The sequence below is a fragment of the Aptenodytes patagonicus genome, chromosome 22 (genome assembly GCF_965638725.1).
Source record: "Aptenodytes patagonicus chromosome 22, bAptPat1.pri.cur, whole genome shotgun sequence".
NCBI lineage: Eukaryota > Metazoa > Chordata > Aves > Sphenisciformes > Spheniscidae > Aptenodytes > Aptenodytes patagonicus.
In genome coordinates, this window is record NC_134970.1 from 2,319,885 (window position 1) to 2,340,569 (window position 20,685).

At 49.0% G+C, this 20,685-nt stretch overlaps 2 protein-coding genes across 7 annotated transcripts; one reads left to right on the forward strand and one right to left on the reverse strand.

Annotated features, from left to right (window-relative positions):
• Positions 1–550: 550 nt before the first annotated feature.
• PFKFB2 (6-phosphofructo-2-kinase/fructose-2,6-biphosphatase 2) lies at positions 551–16,275 on the reverse strand. 6 transcript variants are annotated; one of them, XM_076358237.1, is made up of 16 exons: positions 15,753–15,828; positions 14,863–14,988; positions 14,653–14,749; positions 14,162–14,228; positions 13,938–14,012; positions 13,756–13,812; positions 13,136–13,260; positions 12,557–12,764; positions 12,209–12,355; positions 11,516–11,620; positions 10,744–10,873; positions 9,822–9,884; positions 9,193–9,266; positions 7,207–7,398; positions 5,679–5,701; positions 551–2,286 (listed from the first exon to the last, which is right to left on the reverse strand). In XM_076358237.1, the coding sequence occupies exons 1-16, from the start codon at positions 15,826–15,828 to the stop codon at positions 2,271–2,273; spliced, it is 1,581 nt and encodes a 526-aa protein (XP_076214352.1). In that variant the 3' UTR covers positions 551–2,270. The 6 variants fall into 6 exon arrangements, with proteins under 6 accessions (XP_076214352.1, XP_076214354.1, XP_076214356.1 ...); XM_076358241.1 differs by lacking the exons at positions 551–2,286; positions 15,753–15,828 and adding exons at positions 2,640–5,001; positions 16,261–16,275; XM_076358235.1 differs by lacking the exon at positions 551–2,286 and adding an exon at positions 2,640–5,001.
• On the forward strand, positions 16,157–20,014 carry YOD1 (YOD1 deubiquitinase). The gene is made up of 2 exons (XM_076358242.1): positions 16,157–16,364; positions 16,884–20,014. The coding sequence occupies exons 1-2, from the start codon at positions 16,157–16,159 to the stop codon at positions 17,588–17,590; spliced, it is 915 nt and encodes a 304-aa protein (XP_076214357.1). The 3' UTR covers positions 17,591–20,014.
• Positions 20,015–20,685: the final 671 nt, after the last annotated feature.

Genomic DNA, 20,685 nt, shown 5'->3' on the forward strand with positions numbered 1-20,685 from the left:
ACGTGTATTTACACCTTTCGAAAGTTAAAATGCAGGAGGAAAAGGCTACAGTTAGGCTTTAATTAAAGCACTGAGGCACAAATGCTGCTGTCTGCAGAGACGGCCGAGAGGCTCCATCCCACGACCCAGCAGACCACGGCCAAAGCAAAGACCCACTCGACAGGAATAAGGGACCCACAGTCAGTGATCCAAAACTGCAGACCCAATTTTTAGCAGTGATCAAAAATTATGACCACCAACATATTAGCAGCTACATTCATGAATCCTGGCAGGTAAAAATATATATCTTGTCTCCTTACAACCATTAACTACCCAATGATACAAATATAATTAACTCCTTAGCAAGTAATTACAGCGTAGTGTGTGTAAACATCCTACAGTACATTTCTACTCCTTTTTCCCTGCAGAGCAGGAGGTTTCTCGGCAGGAGCAGCCAGCCCGATGCAGTGCAGGTTTGTGCGTTTAGAGCATTACTGGAGAGTGACAACAAGGATTACCACACAACAGGCTATAAATCTCTTCCTTCAACATTCCACACCCCCCCCCCCCCCCCCCTTTCCTGGCTTATTTCTAAGCACTGTAACATTTAAAACCAAGGAACAGACGGCGCGGCTCTTGCAGAAGGCTGCAGCAAACCTGCGCCCCGGTGGGAACAGCCCAAGGAACAAAACTAATAAAACTCAGTTTCTCACCCACTGAACTTCCTCCCTCCATGGCGCAGCTTTAGATCAACACAAGCTTCTGCTCCACATAAATCCGGAAGGGTTAGAATTAGAGCCTTGGCCTTTGCCATGGACGTCTCCATCTCGGCTTTCTCAAATTAAAGCTCTGGGAGTGTTTAAAACAACTGGGTTTGAGCTCAAAATCCCCATGTAAACCTCAGGCTTCCAGGCTGCTGAGCTCCTCCGCAGCCAGGGCACCGACGTTTCCCAAGCACAGGTCCCTACTGTAGGTATGGCCAACATTTATTCACACATTTAAAATAAGCAACCTGGGTCCCAGAAGTTGCTCCTATAAATCCTGGAGTCACTGGAAACAGCAGGTCCAGAACAGCCTCCTGCTTCGTACCTAAATGCTCCTTTCTTCACCCAACCTGAGGATTTTGCCCTTCTTGCAAGAACAGCAGGAGTGGGGTAAAATGGGAGTTTGGCAAAACACAAGTCAAGACTCGTGGGAGAAAACTAAAGTTTGGGGTTTCGGTGGGGATTTAAGTAACACGCAGCCACCACACGAGCTGCGCCACAGGGGAGTTTCACCATCTGTGCACTAAATACTAAAGCAGCTTAAATTCTATTAAGACAGCATTATACATTAGTAATGTTCACAGCTTATTTATAGGCAAATTTAAAGACTTCTTGTGAGCCTAACATCTGGTACATTAAAAAGACAACTGGTAAAAATCATGTGCTTCTTGCAAATCCTGCACACGCGGCCCCGCTGCTCCCAGACACCGAGCAAAGCGGTGCTCTGATTTTTTCTGTTGTAATAGAGAAAAGCGTCCATAAAACCCGCGGAAAAAAAAAAATCAGTGAGAGGATGAGGCTCAGATCAGGGTGCAAAGCTAAAGCAGGACTTGAGCTCAGATCCGACAGCACTGGTAGCTACGCTGTTCCCAGCGTAGGAGCTTTTATTCCCTTCTGCCCCTCACAGGAGACGTCCCGCAGGATTTGCTGACTTGGAGTGCCTTGTGTTATACCATGTGCAAAAGCCTTCCCAGAGCAAAGGAACAGGCTCAGGCTGGGGGATTCAAATCAGCAGTCATGAAAGCAAAGTCAAATGATAGCTGGAGCTCTGTCGATAGTTAAGTAACACAGTAACTGCATTTGAATTTGGAAATGGTAACAGTTAAACAAAAACTTGGGGATTTGGTCTGATAACACGTCTTCCAAAGAAAAGCTGCTTCAGCGAGTCTGGACATGACCATTTTGTCCTCGCATACGCTGCGGTTAATTTTGCCATCTAACCAGGAGGAAAGACAAGGGGCACTATTTTAACGCCTCAGAAAGCCCAGGGATAAGTTAGCTCACACATATTAAAAGCAGGTTGAAAAATCTCCATAATAAATTTTCTCCAATCTCATTGACGGACGTTTCAGCATCCAGAAAGAAAAGACACAGACAGACTCTAAAAACACATTTCAGAGGAGAGTACTGGCCAAAGCGGCATGCGGCTCACTGTGCTCCGGGGGTGCTCGAGTCCCATCCGCAGGGCTCCTCCCGGCCACGGAAATCCCAGCCGAATTCGAGATGAGAGCACAAACCTCTACACTGTTAAACCAGCCATCCTCTACAAAAAAAAAAAAGGTGTAGGTTATAACAAGGGTAAGTCAGGAGATGGTAAAGCAGGGGACAGCAGAGCTCAGCTCAGTGCCGGGGGATGGACAGACAGACACTTTGCAGCAGCCAGCGGCAGGAGGATCCAACCAGCTCCACACAGTTGGTCTACGTGACAGTGACCATCTGAGGATTTACTTATTTACTCCTCCCTGAGCAAATAACAAGCTGCTTCACATTTTGCGTCGTCCTTTAACCTCCTGCAAAGCTCCGCACGGAGGGTTTCCCAGTCTCAGCCTGAGACCATGCAAGCTCAGCTTTACTGGAGCATCTCCTAGGACAGCAGGCAATAACAAAGCAGGCTGGTTACTCAGGGTTACTCATTTTATTTATCTTCTCCATAGGAAAATACACTTCCAGGACAAACGTAAGAAACATTAATCATTTTGCATATTAACCACAATAAATACTTATAGTTTTGATAAAACTCCTTCCATTGCCTCACCGAGGGTCCGACAGACGACAGGAACACACTCAGGTCAGTACAAGCAAATTATACATTTACAAAAGCACAATCACACAAGTTAGAATCGGACAGCCAGGATTTCCTACAGCTGCTGTTCATGCAGTGTTTCAGAGCACAGAAAATGCTCGGAAGGGCTCCGAGTACGTGCAGCGTTTAGTGCCCGCTCCGCTCAGCTGCAGCACTTTTGGAGAACGCAAACTGATGTGTAAATCAATATGTGCAATTTGTCTTGTTACCTAACCAGCACTGTTTTGCAATAAAGAAAAAAGGCACAGCTATCGAGCCAATTTGCTGACAATTAACAGTAGGCATCAACACTTAAAATCCAACAGTCAGGAAATCCAAACCCTACATATTTTCCATTTGTAATTAAAAAAAAAAGTATCTAAACAGCTTTCCCAACAACGACACTTAAAAAGTAACCATCATCAGACAGAGGTAATCCATAATAGCTGCTCACATGCTACTTTGTCAAGCAAAACACCAGCACTAAGAAGGAAGGTTTGTACTGGGATCAAGGAAGTTGGACGGAGTTACCTTCATTTATCTGCAAACCCTCCTAGGAAATCTATGTTACTCGTTTAAACATAGCAGAAAAAGAAACACTTGAAGCACAGCGTTAGAAAAGTAATTTTGCAAAGCTGGCATATATATTCATTTTTAAACACACAGCTCCTTTCGGCTCAGAGTAAAGGCAAATCCAAAGGGGCAAGGCTTTGATTTTTAGCCTGTGGATAATTTTCCTCTGATTTGATTCTAAATTAATATTACTCAGTATAGGAACAATGATTTACCAGATTTATCACAAGCTCCCCCAGCTCAGGTTCTTTCTCCTTTTCCCCTCATCTTCAACATTAAGGCCTCTGAAACCCAGGGAGACAGGCAACTTTAGGAGAAAAGCGCCCTTTTTGCATTGCTACTGGTTGGCCCATTCCCAAGTCGGCCATCCCGACGCGGGAGATGCACTACGGCAACATTCGAGCTCGATGCTTTGTGCGCTTCCGCAGCTTTGGCAGGACAGTCACCCTGCTTTGCCAGTAAGAAAACTCCGCAGCATTATTAAAAATGCTATCACAAACTAGGGAACAGGAGACAGGGACATGTAACTTCAGGATCAATCCCGTACCTTTGTATCCTATGAAATGTGTGTAAATACCAGCGACGTAGAAAGACAGAGCAGTTTCATTGAGAAGATTGTTGGAAGAGCTTCATTTCAAGTACAAAGCGCAATTAAAGTAAAAAGCTGCACATCCAGATTGCTAAATACATTCAAGCAGGAGTTTCTCAGGCCTGGAGGAACGCTACCTGGGCAGAGGCAGGAGCTGCGCCTTCCTCACCTGGAAAAGATGAGCCGCATCCTATGGCGGCGAGAGCTGCGCCCCATCACCGCGGGGACCTCCCTGCCGCAGCAAAACGGGAGCCAGCTCCCCACCCATACCTGAATCCTCTCTTAACACTTGACGTCTGGAAACCGAACCAGCTACCGCTGTACTTTCTCTGTACTAAACCCAGCTCTCCCTTTGATGCCAGAGCACCAGGAGTGAGAGGATTTGCCCAAAGCCCCAGGGCAGAGGCAAGGAGGGAGCAGAGCTTTGCCGAAAGCAAGAGCAGGCAGCCCACACGCAGCTACCTGAAGCCTCTGAGGACACAGCTTGTGCCACCTCTGAGCCCACCCTGAGGCACTGCCACCCTTGGGTGCTCCCCAGCACAGCCTGCTGCTCCCGCAGGGGGAGACCATCGCGCTCCCAAAGGTGGGTGGAAGCAGCCGGGTGCTGGGGGTCACCCCGGTGCACGGGGACGAGCATGGCACCACACAGAGGATGCGGCACGGGCGCTACAGGAGCCACAGGCTGCCGAGAGCCGTCCCACAGCCCCATGCAGTGACCTGCTGTGCAATACAGCTGGGCCCCCAGACAGAGCACCTAAATTGCAAAAAACTTTTACAAGACAAAAAACATCAGTTGCATGTACTGCATGAGGCGAAACACCCGATAAGCCAAGCGAGGGGTTGCAGCGGGGTCTGTCACAGCCACCAGCAGAGCAGGGGCGTGGGGACGAGCCTCGGGGCCAACGGGAGCGCGGCGAAGCGAGGGCATCTCTGGCCTTTCTGCGTGGGGCGGCAGCCAAGGTCTCATCCGAGCCCCTTAGTCGGAGGCCGAGAGGGAAGCCAAGGTCTCGCGGGTGATGCTAGCTGCTGGCTCCCTGGAGAGGGGGGACAGACAAGGACATGTTCTCCCCTTAGGGTGGGAGAAAGAGTCCTGCTCTCTTCACCCCCGTTCAAAGATGCCTCCGAGGGGATGTGATGGTGAGGACTCGGTGACAACTGCCAGCAACACAGAAAGGTTTATCCACCCAGCTGCTTTCCAAGCACGTGCTAAACCCACCCAGCTCCCTCGAGTCACGGGGAGCTGGGACTGAACAGATCCACTCCCATCCAGGCTGCGATCCAACGACTCCTGCAAAATCCCTGCGGTAAGTATCATCACCACACCCCATGCCTGGTGGAGAGGAGACATAAGTGGGACCCACTCAGTACAAGCTATGTGACTCAGCCCAGCAGCGCCAGCACAGAGCACTCCCACGTCCTGGTCCAGGGACGGAGCAAGCTCGGAGTGAAACGCACTTTTGCAGGCAGCCAGCACAAGCACGATGAACCAGTAAGTCCCGCTGGAGCCCCTGGATCAGTGGGCTCAGCCTGGTAACATATTCCTCCCCCACTGAGGTCCCCCTTAATGACAGGTTATTATACAGCAAAAGACTTCCTTCTGCTCCATGCCTTTGTCTTTCCCCAAAGTAGTTTCCATGCAACATTAATCAAGAGAAGTCCGACTTACTAAACCAAAAGAGAGTACATACAAGCTGCTTTCAGTGGTACTCACAGGCAAGCATTTCCCCCTTGAGGCTGCAAAGGAAAAAGAAACAGCACAGGAAAGCTCATAGTGCATTTTAAAGGAGATTTAAAAAGAATAGTAAAAGCAGCAAAGGAAACGAGGAAAGAAGTGAAGCAACCCCAAAGATTTCATGTTAGGGAGCTCAGGGCAGGCTTGTATCACAGCAGGAGCTGGTACAAGGCATGGACATCGCGTGCTGCGGTGCCCGGCCACCTCCTCCACTGCTGCTCGTCTCAAGGGCTCCATTCAGGCGAGAGGACTCAGGACAGCACAATTCCCCACCGCCTGCACGGCCCCAGAACCCAGGGTTTCTAAATGCTCTTTCATCCCAGAGCTATCAGTGCTTTGACATTACGATGATGAACTGCAAACAGGGAGCGGTCGGGGTAGGGATCCCCATCCTGGGGCTGCCCAGTTGGAGACACCCACAAATTAAGACCTCGGGCAGTCAGGATCCTCTCCAGCTGAGACTCTTCATCCAGAACCGCTGTGGGCCAAACTCACCCCAATGCAAAGCCCCGTCTGGTTCAGCTCCCACCGGAGCCCCAGGATTTTGGAGATGTCTAAGCCTCATGCTCTTCACCGAGTATGAAAACACCAGCGACATTCACCTGCACTGCATCGCCCCTTTTACTCTCTGGCCACTTACTCTGCTAACAGGGAGGAGAACAAGAAGCTGGGCTCACTGAATAGCTTGGAAAACATTAACCTCTAAAGTACCCAAGATTATTTTATTTTTAAACAGCTTTGGTAATGATGGCTGTCTCTGCACAAGGAGCCCAGCCAAGACCTCCTTGAAGCCCATGACACACCTCCTCTCCACCTCATCTAACAGGCAGCAGCGTGCAGCTCACTCTGCCTGCAGTCTCCCAGGCACAGACAAACTCCTAATTTAGCAGAGAAACAATTTTAAATGAGCAAAGAAACAAACAGGGCTTCGCATCCAACACTGATGAGGACCTACGTGCTTCTAAGCTGAAAGAAACGCCAAGCACCAAAACCCAAGCTGCTTTAATCTGGGCACCCAAAGAGCCCAAACTTTGTTCAACAAGCTGCTGACGTCGGGATCTGCAGGGAAACGGGCACTGACAAAATCAGACACAAACATTTCCTACCCAGTCGCTCTGGGGCTAGAGAAACACTTGGCTGCAGTATCAAATTAGGACAAAGAGGGTATTTGTAACTCTTTCCAATCAGGTTTTTGCTGGAAAGCAAGATACTACCCAGAATTAACCACCCTACCAAAACCCTATTGCACCGATGGAAACTCGCCTGCATGGAGCCTGATTTTTGAAAGCCTCTGGCACCACAATTCTAGTTTAATGGGGCAAATTTTGGGTTTTGGGGAGGTTTTTTGTGTTTTGTTTTGTTTCTTCTTTAAGGGAGTCTAATCCAGAATGATTTTCATGTGGGAACAGAGATAGTGATTAAGACCCTGGGAAGGGTCTGTATTTCAGAGAGGACCAACAACAACCGCGGGTGATGGTGGAGAGGGGGAGCGTAGGGAAGGTACCACCTGGACACCGACTTGCAGCAGCGGCTGGTCGGCCCCATCTCGAGCTTCCAGGGATGGGAAAGGCCCCAGCAGGTCGAGAGGTTTGCTCCCAACGCTGTAATGTCGTGGGCGCTTTACCGTGTCCGCGCTGGCCCGCGGCGTAAAGCTGTTTCTTCTCATCCTTACAGGGGTTTGGCTGGCGGGAGGGTTGTTCTGATTCCAGACAAGAGGGTATCGCAAGGAATGAAAAGGGGAACCACAGTTTAAAACCACATCGCACAGCAGCACACACCTCCGGCATCCCCACCCGCAGGCACCCCCAAGCTCCTGGCAGCCGGGGCTGCGGCTCAGTGAACCCCACATCGGTCTGCGCCGGCAGGACCGCTCCGTGCCTTCCCCGGCTGAGCACCCGTGGTGGGAAACGACCTGCTCCGTCGGTTAATCTGGCTCAGAGTCCACTGAAAAAGCCTACTTTTTTTAGCAGTTTTACTTCCCTTCGGGATTTTTTTTGCTTAGGTGGCTTTGTTTGTTTGGGTTTGGTGTGGGGGTTTTGTGTTTGTTTTGGGGTTTTTTTTACTTTTTTTTTTTAATTTTCTTTTTTTTCCTCCCTGCAATCAATTTAGGGGGAAACAAAAAATAATAATCAAATAGAAAACTTCCCCTTCTTTGTGTTTCTTCTCCCCCAAAGCAGCCACGTTGCCCAAGTAAAGCAAAGAACAACAGAAACAGCCTCCGACTTCTCTGAGCGGGCAGCAACCATTTCAAGGCAGGCATCGCACAAAGTCACAAAGCGTTAAGTGCCCAACTGGAAACCGCCAGAATGGGACCAGCCACAAGAGTCTTGACGAATATCCTCAGTTTAGCATTTTGCAGTCAGCTGGATTTAGCTCCGCAAACCCTCCTGCCACAGATGCAGGTTCCTAGTTTCTCCACCCCTTGTTCGTGGTCCCTCGGCACAGGGACTCCTTTACTCTGGGACACAAAAATAACCATATCCCAGGCAATCAGCCAACAGCTCTTTATAAAATACAATGACAGGAGGCAGCTAAAAGCCTAAATGTACCAAAAGAACTTAAAATGCAATGCACTTAGATTTGCCGTGAGCTAGGAAAGCGGAGAGTTGGTTTGTGCTCTTTAATTGGGGGAGTTAATTGCAGGCAATCGCTATGCAGCATTCCCTGACAGATCAGTCCCTCTGCAAAACAGCATTTGCAAAAGCTAGCACCTGAAATAGCAGCAACTTCCAGATTTAGCGTGTAGTTATGTGCTTTGCTGAACAAGGTAGACGGCCAGTTATCTAAGTCACGGGAGAGACAGGATTTCATAAATAAAGCTAGTCAGTCTGAAGTGTTTCCACTGCTCCTGTAAGAAGATGCCCAGTGCAAGGAAGGTAAAATTGGACCCATCTCCTTCTGCTCAGATATATACAAAGTTTAGGAACACCATGGTCTTGCCCTGCACCGAATACTTGTAAAAGGCACATGAAATCTGCAGAGACAAGGGAAGAACCGCCACTCATCCCAGCCACCGACACACAGCAGCCAGCCCGGCCCCCGAGGGCTGCAAACGCTGCCGAGAGCCACCAAGAACCAGCCCCCAGAGCCCAGCCTTATCCTGTCTGCAGCTTTCAGAAGAGAAAGCTCATCAAGACAATGAGAAAAAGTCACTTCAAACATTTCGGCAAGTCTTCAAAATTATCGCAATTAACGCAAATGAGCATCAACAACAAATACTTCAGTGAAAACTGAGAACGAGACCTGGAATTTAAAAATCTACGTCCTAAATTTGCCCATTCTGCTTCCTACAGTAGCTCTGAAAAATATCTCCCCTTGGCCTGGGAAGCACACTAATTCAGCCTACAATTAATTCTGCTTTTGGGGATTATTTCTGAAGCAAGTCTTTCTGGTCACTGAAAGCAACCGGCCATTTCTAGCAGGTATTTAAGAGTGTTTCAGTTGAGGTACTTCTTGAAAAGGGAAAAAGCCAGAGCTGAGCAGCAAGACTTACTGAGTTCAGAGAGGGTTTGTCACGGTGGGTGTTCACTGCTTCCACGTTCAGGGTAATTGTCTCCACTTTACAACCTTTACCAAAAAGAAAGAGAAGTTTATACGAGTTATTTATTAAATAACTTTTTTTTTTTTAAATATTGAAAACAGCATGGGAAGTGAGCAGGAATAAATTTGTTACTTATTTTTTAAAAATAAAACAGCTCATAAATAAACATTTCACCCTATTAACAGAATTTTACACTTTAACTACTTTCTGGCTTTGACCTTCACTGCAAAAGTGCAGCCCTGCGTTATGTGGACTACAGGTCTACACAGAAAAGCCATTTTTAACTCACTGCACCCCAGAGCCAAACCCAAGTTTGGAGGCAAGAACAGCCTTCAACAGGTGAAATCCACAATTACCACTCGTTTAGAAGAGAGGCCACGGGAGAACACCCCTGCGCCCACACACCTCCCCTCCCACTGTTCCCCCAAAGCCCTCCCACTCTCCAGAACCTTTTTATATGTTAAAAATATTACCAGAAGCATTTACACAAGTCCGGTTGCTGCCGCACGCGGACACAAACTTGCCCATCAGATTCGTGCACACACACAAACCAAGGCAAAAAAAAAAAAGACAGTATTTACCGTACGCAACAGGCGTGAGCTTGAGGATGGTGTGGAGGGGGCAGCGCAGGTAGGGCAGCTCGTCTAGGACAGAGGCAGGCATTACGGGGGGGGTTACGGCTGCGCTGGGGCTGCCCGCACCAGCCACCCCCCCACCCCCCAGGCTTCGGGTGGGACCCTTCACATAGCAAATACCGGACGCCAACCGCACAAGCGCCTTGTGCCCAAGCAGGCGGTGCCGCAGCCCCCCCGGACCCCTCGACCCCTCTTTCCCAGCCCTGGAGCAGCGGGACGGGACTGGCCCCACCATTTCCAATGCACGGGGCCAGCCAGAGGAAACCCCTCCAGCAGCACACGGGTGGGAAAGCACCGCAGCAACAGCTGCCACGGACTCAAGCGAGTTTTATTTCAAACTTTTAATAAAGTTTTTTTAAACTCCAGTACCACTCACTGGCGTTTAACACAGGAGTTTGCAGCAGACTGGAGCTAGCTTCCAGGCCAGCATGCCGCGCAAGGGATCAGCGTTTCGCTGAGACGTAGCACAACTGCCAACCCTTCACGGGCTACTGACGCATCAGAAAACTTTTTCTTTACGTTAAAAAAAATGTAAAGAATTTTCTTTACATTAAAAAATGTAAATGCATAATCTCCCCTAGAGATTATGCAAATGCTACTGGTGGAAACAGCTCCAGAAACAATGGCTGAGCAGAAAACCGCCAGCGCACGTATCTGTATTTCTCGCAAAGAAAGCTTCTTGCTAAGCTCCGTGCACCACTGAAATGCAACGGTTAAAGTGTTTCAGAAATGTTTTCTTTTTTTATTTTTTAAGCAGCTCTTCCGTTGTGAAAAATCAAAACAGTAATTACAAGCCACCCTTCCCAAAGCTCTGTAAAGGAAGCAGCAAGAGAAGCCAGCCCCTAACATCATACATTTATTTTTGTACCTGCACTCTTGTCAAGAAAATAAGCCAACAGGCACCTCATAACCGCCTGGTGGGAGATAACGAGGACGTTGCCTTGCCGTTCTAGCTCCATAATTACCGGCTCCAGGCGCTGGACCAAGTCCTGGTACGACTGAAAAACAAAACAGGAATTCTTCAAGGGGTTTCATAAACAAAGGCTTAAAGCAGAAGTAGCAATTAACACAGCTTCACATTCAGGAAAGTATCAGTTAAAATATCAAAATGCAGAAGTTACGGATGATCCGGTAAACACAGGAAAAAATGCAAACAGCAGAAGGTGAAATTTAATGTCAGCAACCCTCAGATTACAGGAGGATCCAGATTACTGGTAACTCTTAACGAGTGCAGTAAGAAAAATAAATAAAATAGTAAATTATACATTTCAACAAGGTTGTGAAGTAAAACCAGAAATGACTGCATACCACCCCCACGGTCATTTTCTTTCCAAGATGTTTTTTTCATAGTGACAATTCAGGCCTCGGCCAAACGAGCACGATGCAGAAACCCCTCTGTGTCTGAGGGGAGCAGAGGGACTCGGCAAACGGCCCAATTAATATGACTGAAAGGCATCATTTGCACAGCACAATAAAGGAAATCAATAAACCTTTCCTCTAAAAGAGAATTGGGGACCCTAATGTTTTCAGTTTCTCATACGAACATTGGCATAAGAAGTTAAGTAAAGTCTTTCAATTCTACACATATGTATTTGTTTTCTGTATGCTGCATCTTATCGTTACTTCTTAGGGGTCTTCACCTCGCCTCCAGGATAGCGATAAAGATATTTCTCTTGATCCCTCAAGGCAAACTCATCTGGATACTTGGCTTCAATTTCTGCATAGGTCATTTCTTCACATACCCCCTGAGGGAAGAAGAACTCGTTACCACACACTTCGTTTCAACACAGGTACAACAACGCAGAAACAGCAAGCGGCGGCGATCAGCAATCCCCTTATGTGATGCAAATTTTAGGTATCATAACTGGCACAGCCACACACCCCGCATTTGTGCGCTGCACGTCCAGGGTGGTTTGCAAAGGACGGGCTTTTGGTTTTATTTCGAAAACCTTGTTTGCCAGGGATGAAAACGAGCGTTCATTTCCACAGCAACAACCCTGCAATTTCTTTTGCCTGAAAGAATTAGAGTGGGAGCAGTAACCTTCGTCCACCCAGGCTGGTGTTACAGCCGGAGTGACAAATACCTGGGATGTTCAGTGTTATTTTCCTTCTCAACACCAGCCGGATACGTTCACAGCAAGGTCTAGCAGCTCCAGGCATTGTCAGCCCTGTACCAAACCATCCTAAACCTCATGATGGAGGCTTGGAGTGTATTATACGTAGACATGGTTATAAATGAATAGGAAATAATCAGGTTTATCGTGGCGAATTTTTTTTTAAAACATTATTTTCCATCTAGAAAAGCTAAAGGCTTCGATCAGCATTTCACTCACAGCATCGATCTCGTTGAGAATCTTCCACTGCTCGTACGTGACCCCTAGAGACTCTGCCGTCTGGATCGTCCTCTTCAGCTGGCTCGTCCACACCTTCAGATCAACAATCTCCTGCTCTTCGATGAACTTCTTCAGCGCCTGAGCAAACTGGAAAAAAAGTCAGGGGAGGTTAGGAGGGAGCAGGAGCTGCTGCCGCCGTTAAAAGCATCATTTCAAGGGCTGTGGCTGTCGCGGCAAGATCCAGCTGCGGGGCTGCCCCTCGCAGGAGTCAGATGCAGAGCCCGGCTTCTGACCCTGGTCACACAACACTTTACAAATACAGCAACCCGGGTGCTGGCAAACACATACCTGCTTCCCGCGCGGTGACAGACCAGAATCCCCACCAATCTTGCCAACAAGATTATATTCACTCTCACCATGTCGGCAAAGGTAGATGGTACGCGGCTGGACATGAATGTTCATTAGGTAATAGACGATTTTACTCTGGATGTAATCCTGGACTCTGTTTACTAGGAACCGCTGTCCCACATTGATCACTTTAATGAAGGAAAGATCTCTGGAGTCAACATAAAATAAGAACACCCACACGACTGGTTTTAAAAATGAAGCACGTGCATCTGCGGGTGTAATCTAGCTATTTACCCTCTAGTAAAGGCATCAGCACTACCACTGGGTCGCTCCAGCAGACAGAAGAGACACTGAACTGCCGTGCTTAAACAAGGAGTAGCATTACATTGCAGTACACTAGAGAAAAATCCTTTCAAATCACTTGGGACCCGAGGATATCACCTTCACACGAGCAATTGTGCTTTGGGAGAGCAGAGGCTGCAGCAGACGCGTTGCAGCATCCTGAGCCAGAGAACAGCAGCGACAAAGCAAAGCAGCTCATGTGTGCAAGGACAAAATGCACCCCGGGGCTTTGCTTACTTGTCATACGCATCGGGATCAAGAGGCTGGTAAGTGACCTTGTAGCACTCAATCCTCTTCAGGAAATCATCCATCACGTTCTCCCTGTTTCTCTCCGGGTAGTCAGGGCTGGAAACTTTCACCTCCTGATCAAAAGACAGCGATGCTTTGTGAGAGTTAAGCAAACTCTGCGAGGAGCAAAAGCAACACTGAATAACATTATTCTTCCCTTTTGAAACAAATGAGCATTGTTTAACACTGCCCTGTGGAAAAACCTGCTCCTGGAGAGGAAACAAAGGGCGACTCTGAAGGCACTGTAGCGCTTGGCCCCGCGACAGACACGGCTGGCTCGCTTTTAGCCGTCCCTGCAAGCCACTCGCTGCCTGCCTTCCCTTGACAAGAAAACACGCTTCAAGGTCAAACGTTTCTCAGCTTCATTTGATTTCCACGTTCTCACATAACTAACTGCATCTCTAGCTTTTATAAACCTGCAAACCTTAGCTGCTTATTTCCAAGGTGAAACGTAAGTTCAAGGCATTTGCAGACATTGCCATAAGCTATCGTAGCCGGTGACCTTGCACCGAGCACCCGAGCTCCCACGGTAAGCACTGGCAGTTGAGCCTGGAAAATGCAGCACGCACCAGGATATTGGCAGCGATGACTTCTGGATCGTCACAGACAGACTCCACAAAAAACACCTACAAAGAAGGCAAGGAAGCATGTTTCAGAGAGTCAAGATCTCTACCCAGAGCTCCTGCCCCAGGGAGCAGTAATGCCCCTCGGTGCAACAACCCCACCTACGAATTAAATACAGAAGCGCTACCTTGAAAGCATTTTCTTTAGCAAAATTTAAGATCAGGTCCCGTCTTTCTCGAGTTGTGTTGGTCGCATCAAACACCTACCAGAAAACAAGTAGCAATAAGCAAGCTTATCTAAGGCTTTTAAACCAGCCCCAAATCATTTGGGATTACAATCAGGTGCCTGAATGACCTGGGCAGCTTTGAACTACCCAGATGTAAGACCACGTTTAGTCCAGAAAAGCCTTACAGCTATTTGCCCGCACTCCTCCAAGAGATAAACCTTCACATCTTCTAGAGCCACTAAGGCACATCGTCTGCAGGAGAGAAATGGGTATTGTCAGAGCTGATGTAAAGTACTCAGACGGCAAGGCGTCTGAACCACCAGGGAGAGGTTTAAATACCTTCTCTCTCTCTCTGCCCATGGGGCACCCACCCCTGCATCTTTCCAAGAGCCCTGGAGGCTCTGCAGATATCATAAGGCATCTCTATCTATAACTTGCTTCGTATTTCATTCATCGCCGGGCATTCGCAGCCCCTGTTCTTTGTGCCAGCCCAAAGACAACGACAAAACTCCCACGCACAGCCCCTCTGGCAGGGTCCCTGCAGGGGCTGCGCTACCTCCTCCCCTGGCTTCAAGGGCATTAAATGTTATTTTGTGCTCCTCAAATGCAGAGGCTGCCAAGACCCGAAACTAACCAAATTGCCGCGGATCGGCTGGGCCCCCTGACGCCAACTTACTTGCGGATTTCCATGGCTTCTTTGTTATCGTGCCTGAAGAAGTCATAGGACTTGTAAGACTTCACTGCTTCCCGGCGATACACTCCTAAATTAAACACTTGACACACAAAAGACGGGCGCGTGAGACTGACAGCATTTCGCAGACAGATCTCACGGCGCTTTCGGTGAAGGGCAGAGCCATCCCCGCACCGGGCCGGCCCCCGCACACACCTTTGGTGGGCACCCCGATCCAGTTGAGGTAGCGGGTGAGCTTCTTGGACACGTAGGTCTTGCCGCGCGCGGGGAGACCGATCATCACGATCAGGGTCGGGGAGTTGGTCATGTAGGAAGCCCATGCTGCAGGGAAAAAAAAAAACAAACCCACAAAAACGGGAGCATCAGCAGCATGGCAGAGCGGCTAGGAGCAAAGAGCTAGCCCCAACCCAAAGCCATCCCCCAGGCAGAGCTGCCCCGTCTCCCGGACGGACACACCGCCACCGTGCATCCCCTAACGGGCTCGCTACCGTGTCCTCGCAGCTAATTAACCGCTGCCAGCGGCGGCTGGACCGCTCTGCGGTCTCCCGGGCGTTAGCTAATGAGGCGGAGTAGCAACGGCGCACCCGCTGCGCCTAACGGGTCTAATACAGGTCTGTTAGCGTCAAAAATATTTACCGATGGGGCAGGAGCTGTCAAGGACGCGAGAAAGATGTTTTTAACAAAACGGTCACGTTCTCTCAGAAAACAGGCGAAGCAAGCTCAGGAAACGCCCGGGGGGAGGCAGGTTTGGGGGAAAAGCGCGGTATGCGGATGATCACAGCCTCCAGGAGTGACAAAAATGAGAGGCTGGGGGCGAGCAGCGCCCGGCACCCGCGGGAGGGGAAAGCCAGCGCACCCACGCGGGAAGGTCACCGCGCTCCCGCCGCGTCCCGGACACCGCGGTCACCGGGACGGGCACGGAGAGCGCGTCCCCGCGCGGGGTGGAAACGCGTTCTAAGGAAGACGCGCGCTTTTTTAAGCGGCACGAGCAGCGTTATCCCCCCCAACGGCATACTTTTTTTTTTTTCCCCCCCTTCCCTTAAATATACTAAATGCCTGCTCCCCCCCGGGCCGGGGCTACTCACAGCACTTCTTCTCGCCGCCGCGCAGGGCCCCGGCCCTGCCCCGCGTGGGGCCGCCGTGCCGGGGCGCCGCCGACATGGCTCCGCGCCGCCGCGCCACATGCAAATCGCATGCAAATCGCATGCAAATCGCATGCAAATCGCACGCAAATCGCGCGCCGGCGAACGGCGTCACGTCACGGGTGCGGGCGCGCTCCGCTATGCAAATGAGATGGGCGACGGCCGCGGCGCGCTCCGGCCTCCCCCCCCACACACCCCGCCCCTCCCCGCCGCGGGCCGGCGGCTCTCCGATTGGCCGCAGGCCGGCCAATGACGGGGCGCGGCGGGAGGTCTCGCGAGAGCGGGCGGGAGCGGAAGCGGCGGCCGGTCGGTGGCGGCGGCGGCGGCGCGGGGCGGCCCCGCCGAGGATGCTGCGGCTGCGCTGCAAGGCCCGGAGCGGCACCCACCCGCTGCCCGGCCTCACGGCCCACTCCCGCCTCCGCGACATGCAGGCCGCCCTGGCCGCCCTCACCGGCGTCCCCGCCCCGGCCCAGCGCCTCCTTCTCGGTTTCCCGCCGCGGAGCCTGGACCTCAGCGACGGCGAGCGGCGGCTCGGCGACCTCGGCATCCACTCGGGTGAGGGCCGGGCGGGAGCCCCGGGCCTGCGCGGTGGGGCGGGGGCGGGTGCCGGCGCTTTATGGCCTCTGCCGCCCCGCCGGCTGCAATTACCTTAATTAAAAGAGGCTGCGGCCCAGCACGCCCCTCACCAGCCGGACGTCGGGCCGGTTCCTCCTCCCGGGGGCAGCTGTCAACACCCGGCTCGGGAGCGACTGCTGCTCGCCGGTAGCGCCGGTGGTGGTTTTGCCCGCGTCCCGGGGGTCCGGAGGCAAACGCGCGGGGCTGGCGGGGGACGGGGACCCGGGACCCGCCAGGTGAGCGCGCCGGAGCCCGCCGCCTGCGCTCGATCGGCGGGTTGTGGAGCCGCCGGCTGCTTCGGCTGCGGCCGTTTCCCATCAGGAGGCCGTGCTGCTGGGGGAAACGGGCGCGATCCTTAATAACGACAACGCAGCCGTGTTGTTCTGCTTTAGGAGCAGCAGCGTCTTTAACTCCCGTCTGCGTATTTCTCTCAATTCTCCTTCCTTCTGCGTTTGGCAGGTGATACGCTAATAGTTGAAGAGGATACGTCCAAACCCAAGACTGACTCGCCTGTAGTTGCAAAAAGAACGATGTCCAACTCGGTCAGGGAGGCCGTGCCTGTGCTCGCCAGGAGGGTTGTGCCGGCAGACAACTCCTGTCTCTTCACCAGCGTGTACTATGTGGTGGAGGGGGGCGTTTATGACCCGGGCTGCGCTCCAGAGATGCGCAGCCTTATAGCCCAGATAGTAGCAAGCGATCCTGAATCTTACTGTGAGGCAGTTCTAGGGAAGACTAACAGGGAGTATTGTGACTGGATCAGAAGAGAAGAGACTTGGGGAGGAGCCATCGAAGTGTCCATTTTATCCAAATTCTACCAGTGCGAAATCTGTGTGGTGGACACACAGACAGTCAGAATCGACCGTTTTGGGGAAGACGCCGGTTACAGTAAGCGGGTCCTGTTAATTTATGATGGGATTCATTACGATCCGCTCGAGCGCAAAATCCCCGACTCGGACATTCCTCCCCAGACCATTTTCTCCACAACTGATGATATTGTTCTTGCTCAAGCATTGGAGTTGGCAGATGAAGCCAGACGGAAGAGGCAGTTTACCGACGTGAATCGCTTTACGCTGAGGTGCATGGTGTGCCAGAAGGGACTCACTGGACAAGTGGAAGCCAGAGAACACGCCAAGGAGACCGGACACACCAACTTCGGAGAAGTGTGACGTCTACATGAGGATGGTTACATCGACTACCTCACCGATCCAGAATAAAATTCTGGATTTCCAGATAAGCTGTATGTAATCATAAAATTCCGTTCACAAAGCTTGAAAAGCATATTAACTTAATGATGGCCAAGACGCACAGGTTTGCTACGGTTAGTGACTTTCCCAATGGATTTGAAGTAGGTATCTTCTCGCATGCTGATTTATAGTACTTTGGCAGGTGGTATACACTGGCAGCTAAAACCTGATTTCTCAAATAATCTCTTTGTGTATGTGATCTGAGCAGACACACAAAATCAGGCTTGTTCAACACTAGCGTAAAATCTAGCCTCTAAGTTGCTGAATTAATATCTCTCTATTATGTTTTCAGGGTAATTAAATTAATGTAAGGGTTTGGGAAACACGTATCAGCATTACTTACACTAAGAATTAGACTCTGCACGTACAAGCAGTTCTTGCAGGGGAAACTGCTCATTTGGTGCACAATTTTTAAAGCTGCCCTTTACTATTTTACTATCAGAAGTAGACTGTATTGTTTGTGTGAAGTCATGGCTTTAGAGAAAGAAATGGCCTCTAAGCTTTAAGATAGCCTTCTTTAAATTAATGAGTAGATGGTTAAGTGTTGAATAAACTTACTAATCCTCCGTAGGTAGTTTTTAGTTGCTTGAAAAATAACTATCAACCCCCGGTGTTTACACTGCATCAGAACGTAGGCATGTTTCCTGAAATACTTTGGATTCTTCTTCATAATAGTATCTGAAATTCTGGCAAGACGGGAGTAGAGTAGTTGGGGAAGTGACTTAATTTGCATCTGTTGAATACATTTAAGCAGACTTTACTTGGGTATGGCCAATCTCATGGCCACAGTGTTACTGAGCTGTACCAGATTCCAAATACTGTAAATTAGCACTTTAAGGTATAGTTCTCACTCTTTGCCGATAAAAAGTTTTGCCCTTTTTAGAAGGACAGAGTGCTAACCCAGAAGGGAGGCTAGAAGTTTCTTCATCTTCATTCTGCCTTAACGTGTTCGATTTGTCACCGATGACTGTTCAGCAGGAAGACTTTAATTCTCATAATGAAGGGTGCAGTTTAATTTTCAGAACAAAATAAGCTGCGTAAACTGCCCTACTTCTCGTACTGTTCAGAATCAGGGAAGTTGAAATTGGTTTAATGTATCTTACCTCACAGCGGGGTTGTGAGGCTTAACAGTAAGTGCTTTCGAGGTCTTTTAAAAGGTGCTGTAAAGGTGCATATTACTGAAAGGGATTTTTTTTTTTTTCTTTGAAATGCCTGCAAGACATACTTGTTTTATTGAATTTTAAAATATTCTTAGCCTGCTATTCTTCTGTTACTCTGTTTTGAGTTACCTTCCTTGCACTTTTACAAATGGGGAGCAAGAATGTGCATCTTTGGACTGAGGCAGAAATAAACCCACTTTCCAAGTGGAACCTAAGATACAGTTTTAAAGGCCGCCATTCGTTAAGGCATCTGGCTAAACTCCTGGTGCAGCAAAAACTTCTTTTCTATCAAAAGCACGTTTCACTGAAGTTCTCAGCAGAGGCTCCCAGTTGGACCTTGAAATAAGGAGGGTCTTATTGAAGAAGGAACATAATTACATAAGTGCTTTGCTGAACTGAGGCATGAATAATTAAGTATAAAGAACAGAATCACCAAGAACGCTAAGGACCAGGTTTCTTTTTAATTCAGTATTAAAATACACATTAGCACTGTTGGGAGTTTCCTACAGAAAGCCACTTAGCTTCCAGTGTTAAACCCCACTTTGCTTTTAGCCTATCATTAGGAAAAAACCCAACAAAACAAAACCCAACATTAAACCCAGCCCTCTAGAAGCTTATAAACCTAAAGAAATACCTGACAGTTCAAAGGAACTTGAAGATTACACTGTGTTATAACTACTTGAGATGAAATACTGTCTAGGAATGAGACCAAGAGACTGTCAATCCTAAGTTGTATTCTCAGCTTTCACACTGCAGCGGTGAGACGCCTTGGACAAGGAGCTGATCCTCACCATTTGCCATCTGTAAAATGGACATAATACCTACCTCAGAGAGGTGTACAAGGTGACTATCTTTGGGTGTCTTTGAAACAGAAGTGGAAGATACATATTTATTGTCTGCCATGTTTGCAAATGCATTGACTTTGGGGAGCAACACTTAGATTTTAGCTTTGTATCCTGGATGGATTTCTGAAAGTGTGTAAAAATATTTTTTTGGTATTTCTCACTTGCAGTATTTTTAAAATTAGCTTTATTTAATCCAGAGTGTTTAGCTTTGCTCTATCATGTTTGCATTGGAAATCTGCTAACAGAGAATCAGTTCCGTTTGAGGGAAATGTGTCAATATCACTGCTTGGATGTTTTCTTTCGTTGCCTAGAAAATAAAATCTCTTTGGTTGAAAATGTCAGCTGAACTGCTGTAATTCATCTTTGTAAAAGTTGGTACTGTTACACACCAACAAACTCATTCAAAGAGCAAGTAACCTGTGGTATTGACCGTGAGCCGGAAAACCTTACGTGATTCTCCTGAACTCTCCCAAACAGAAAGCATCGACATTATTTAAAATGTAAGATATGGATGCATTTAAATTGCAACCCCCTTTTTGCTAAATGTCATAAATGTTAGGGGGGGGGTTAATATCTTTTTACCAGCATTTGCCTGCCCTTAATGATACAATTGCGGAAGTATCACAAAAATGGCAGCCTGGTACCAGTAGGATGAACTTCTGAACATCACTAATACATTTGCAGTGAACTGTTAGTAATTGTACAGCAAGATGTTACTTACAGGTATTTTAGAATAGAGGTGGTGTGGGACGTGGGCTCGGGTACTGGCAGGGAGTAACGTCGCTTGTCCAGACCAATCCAGAAAGCCTGTAAGATACGGCCTTACCGTTACTCTTATTCCCATTCACATTTAAAATGAGCACTCGTTTCCTTGCTGAACGCTTCAGCACAGAGGTCAGTAACTAAATGGGCCCTGGAAATTTTTGCCTCGGAGGTGTGCTTACTAAAAGCTGGGTTATTGGTATTGTTTTACCAATCTATGCAGTTCTGGATCTTGAATTAAATAAAGAAT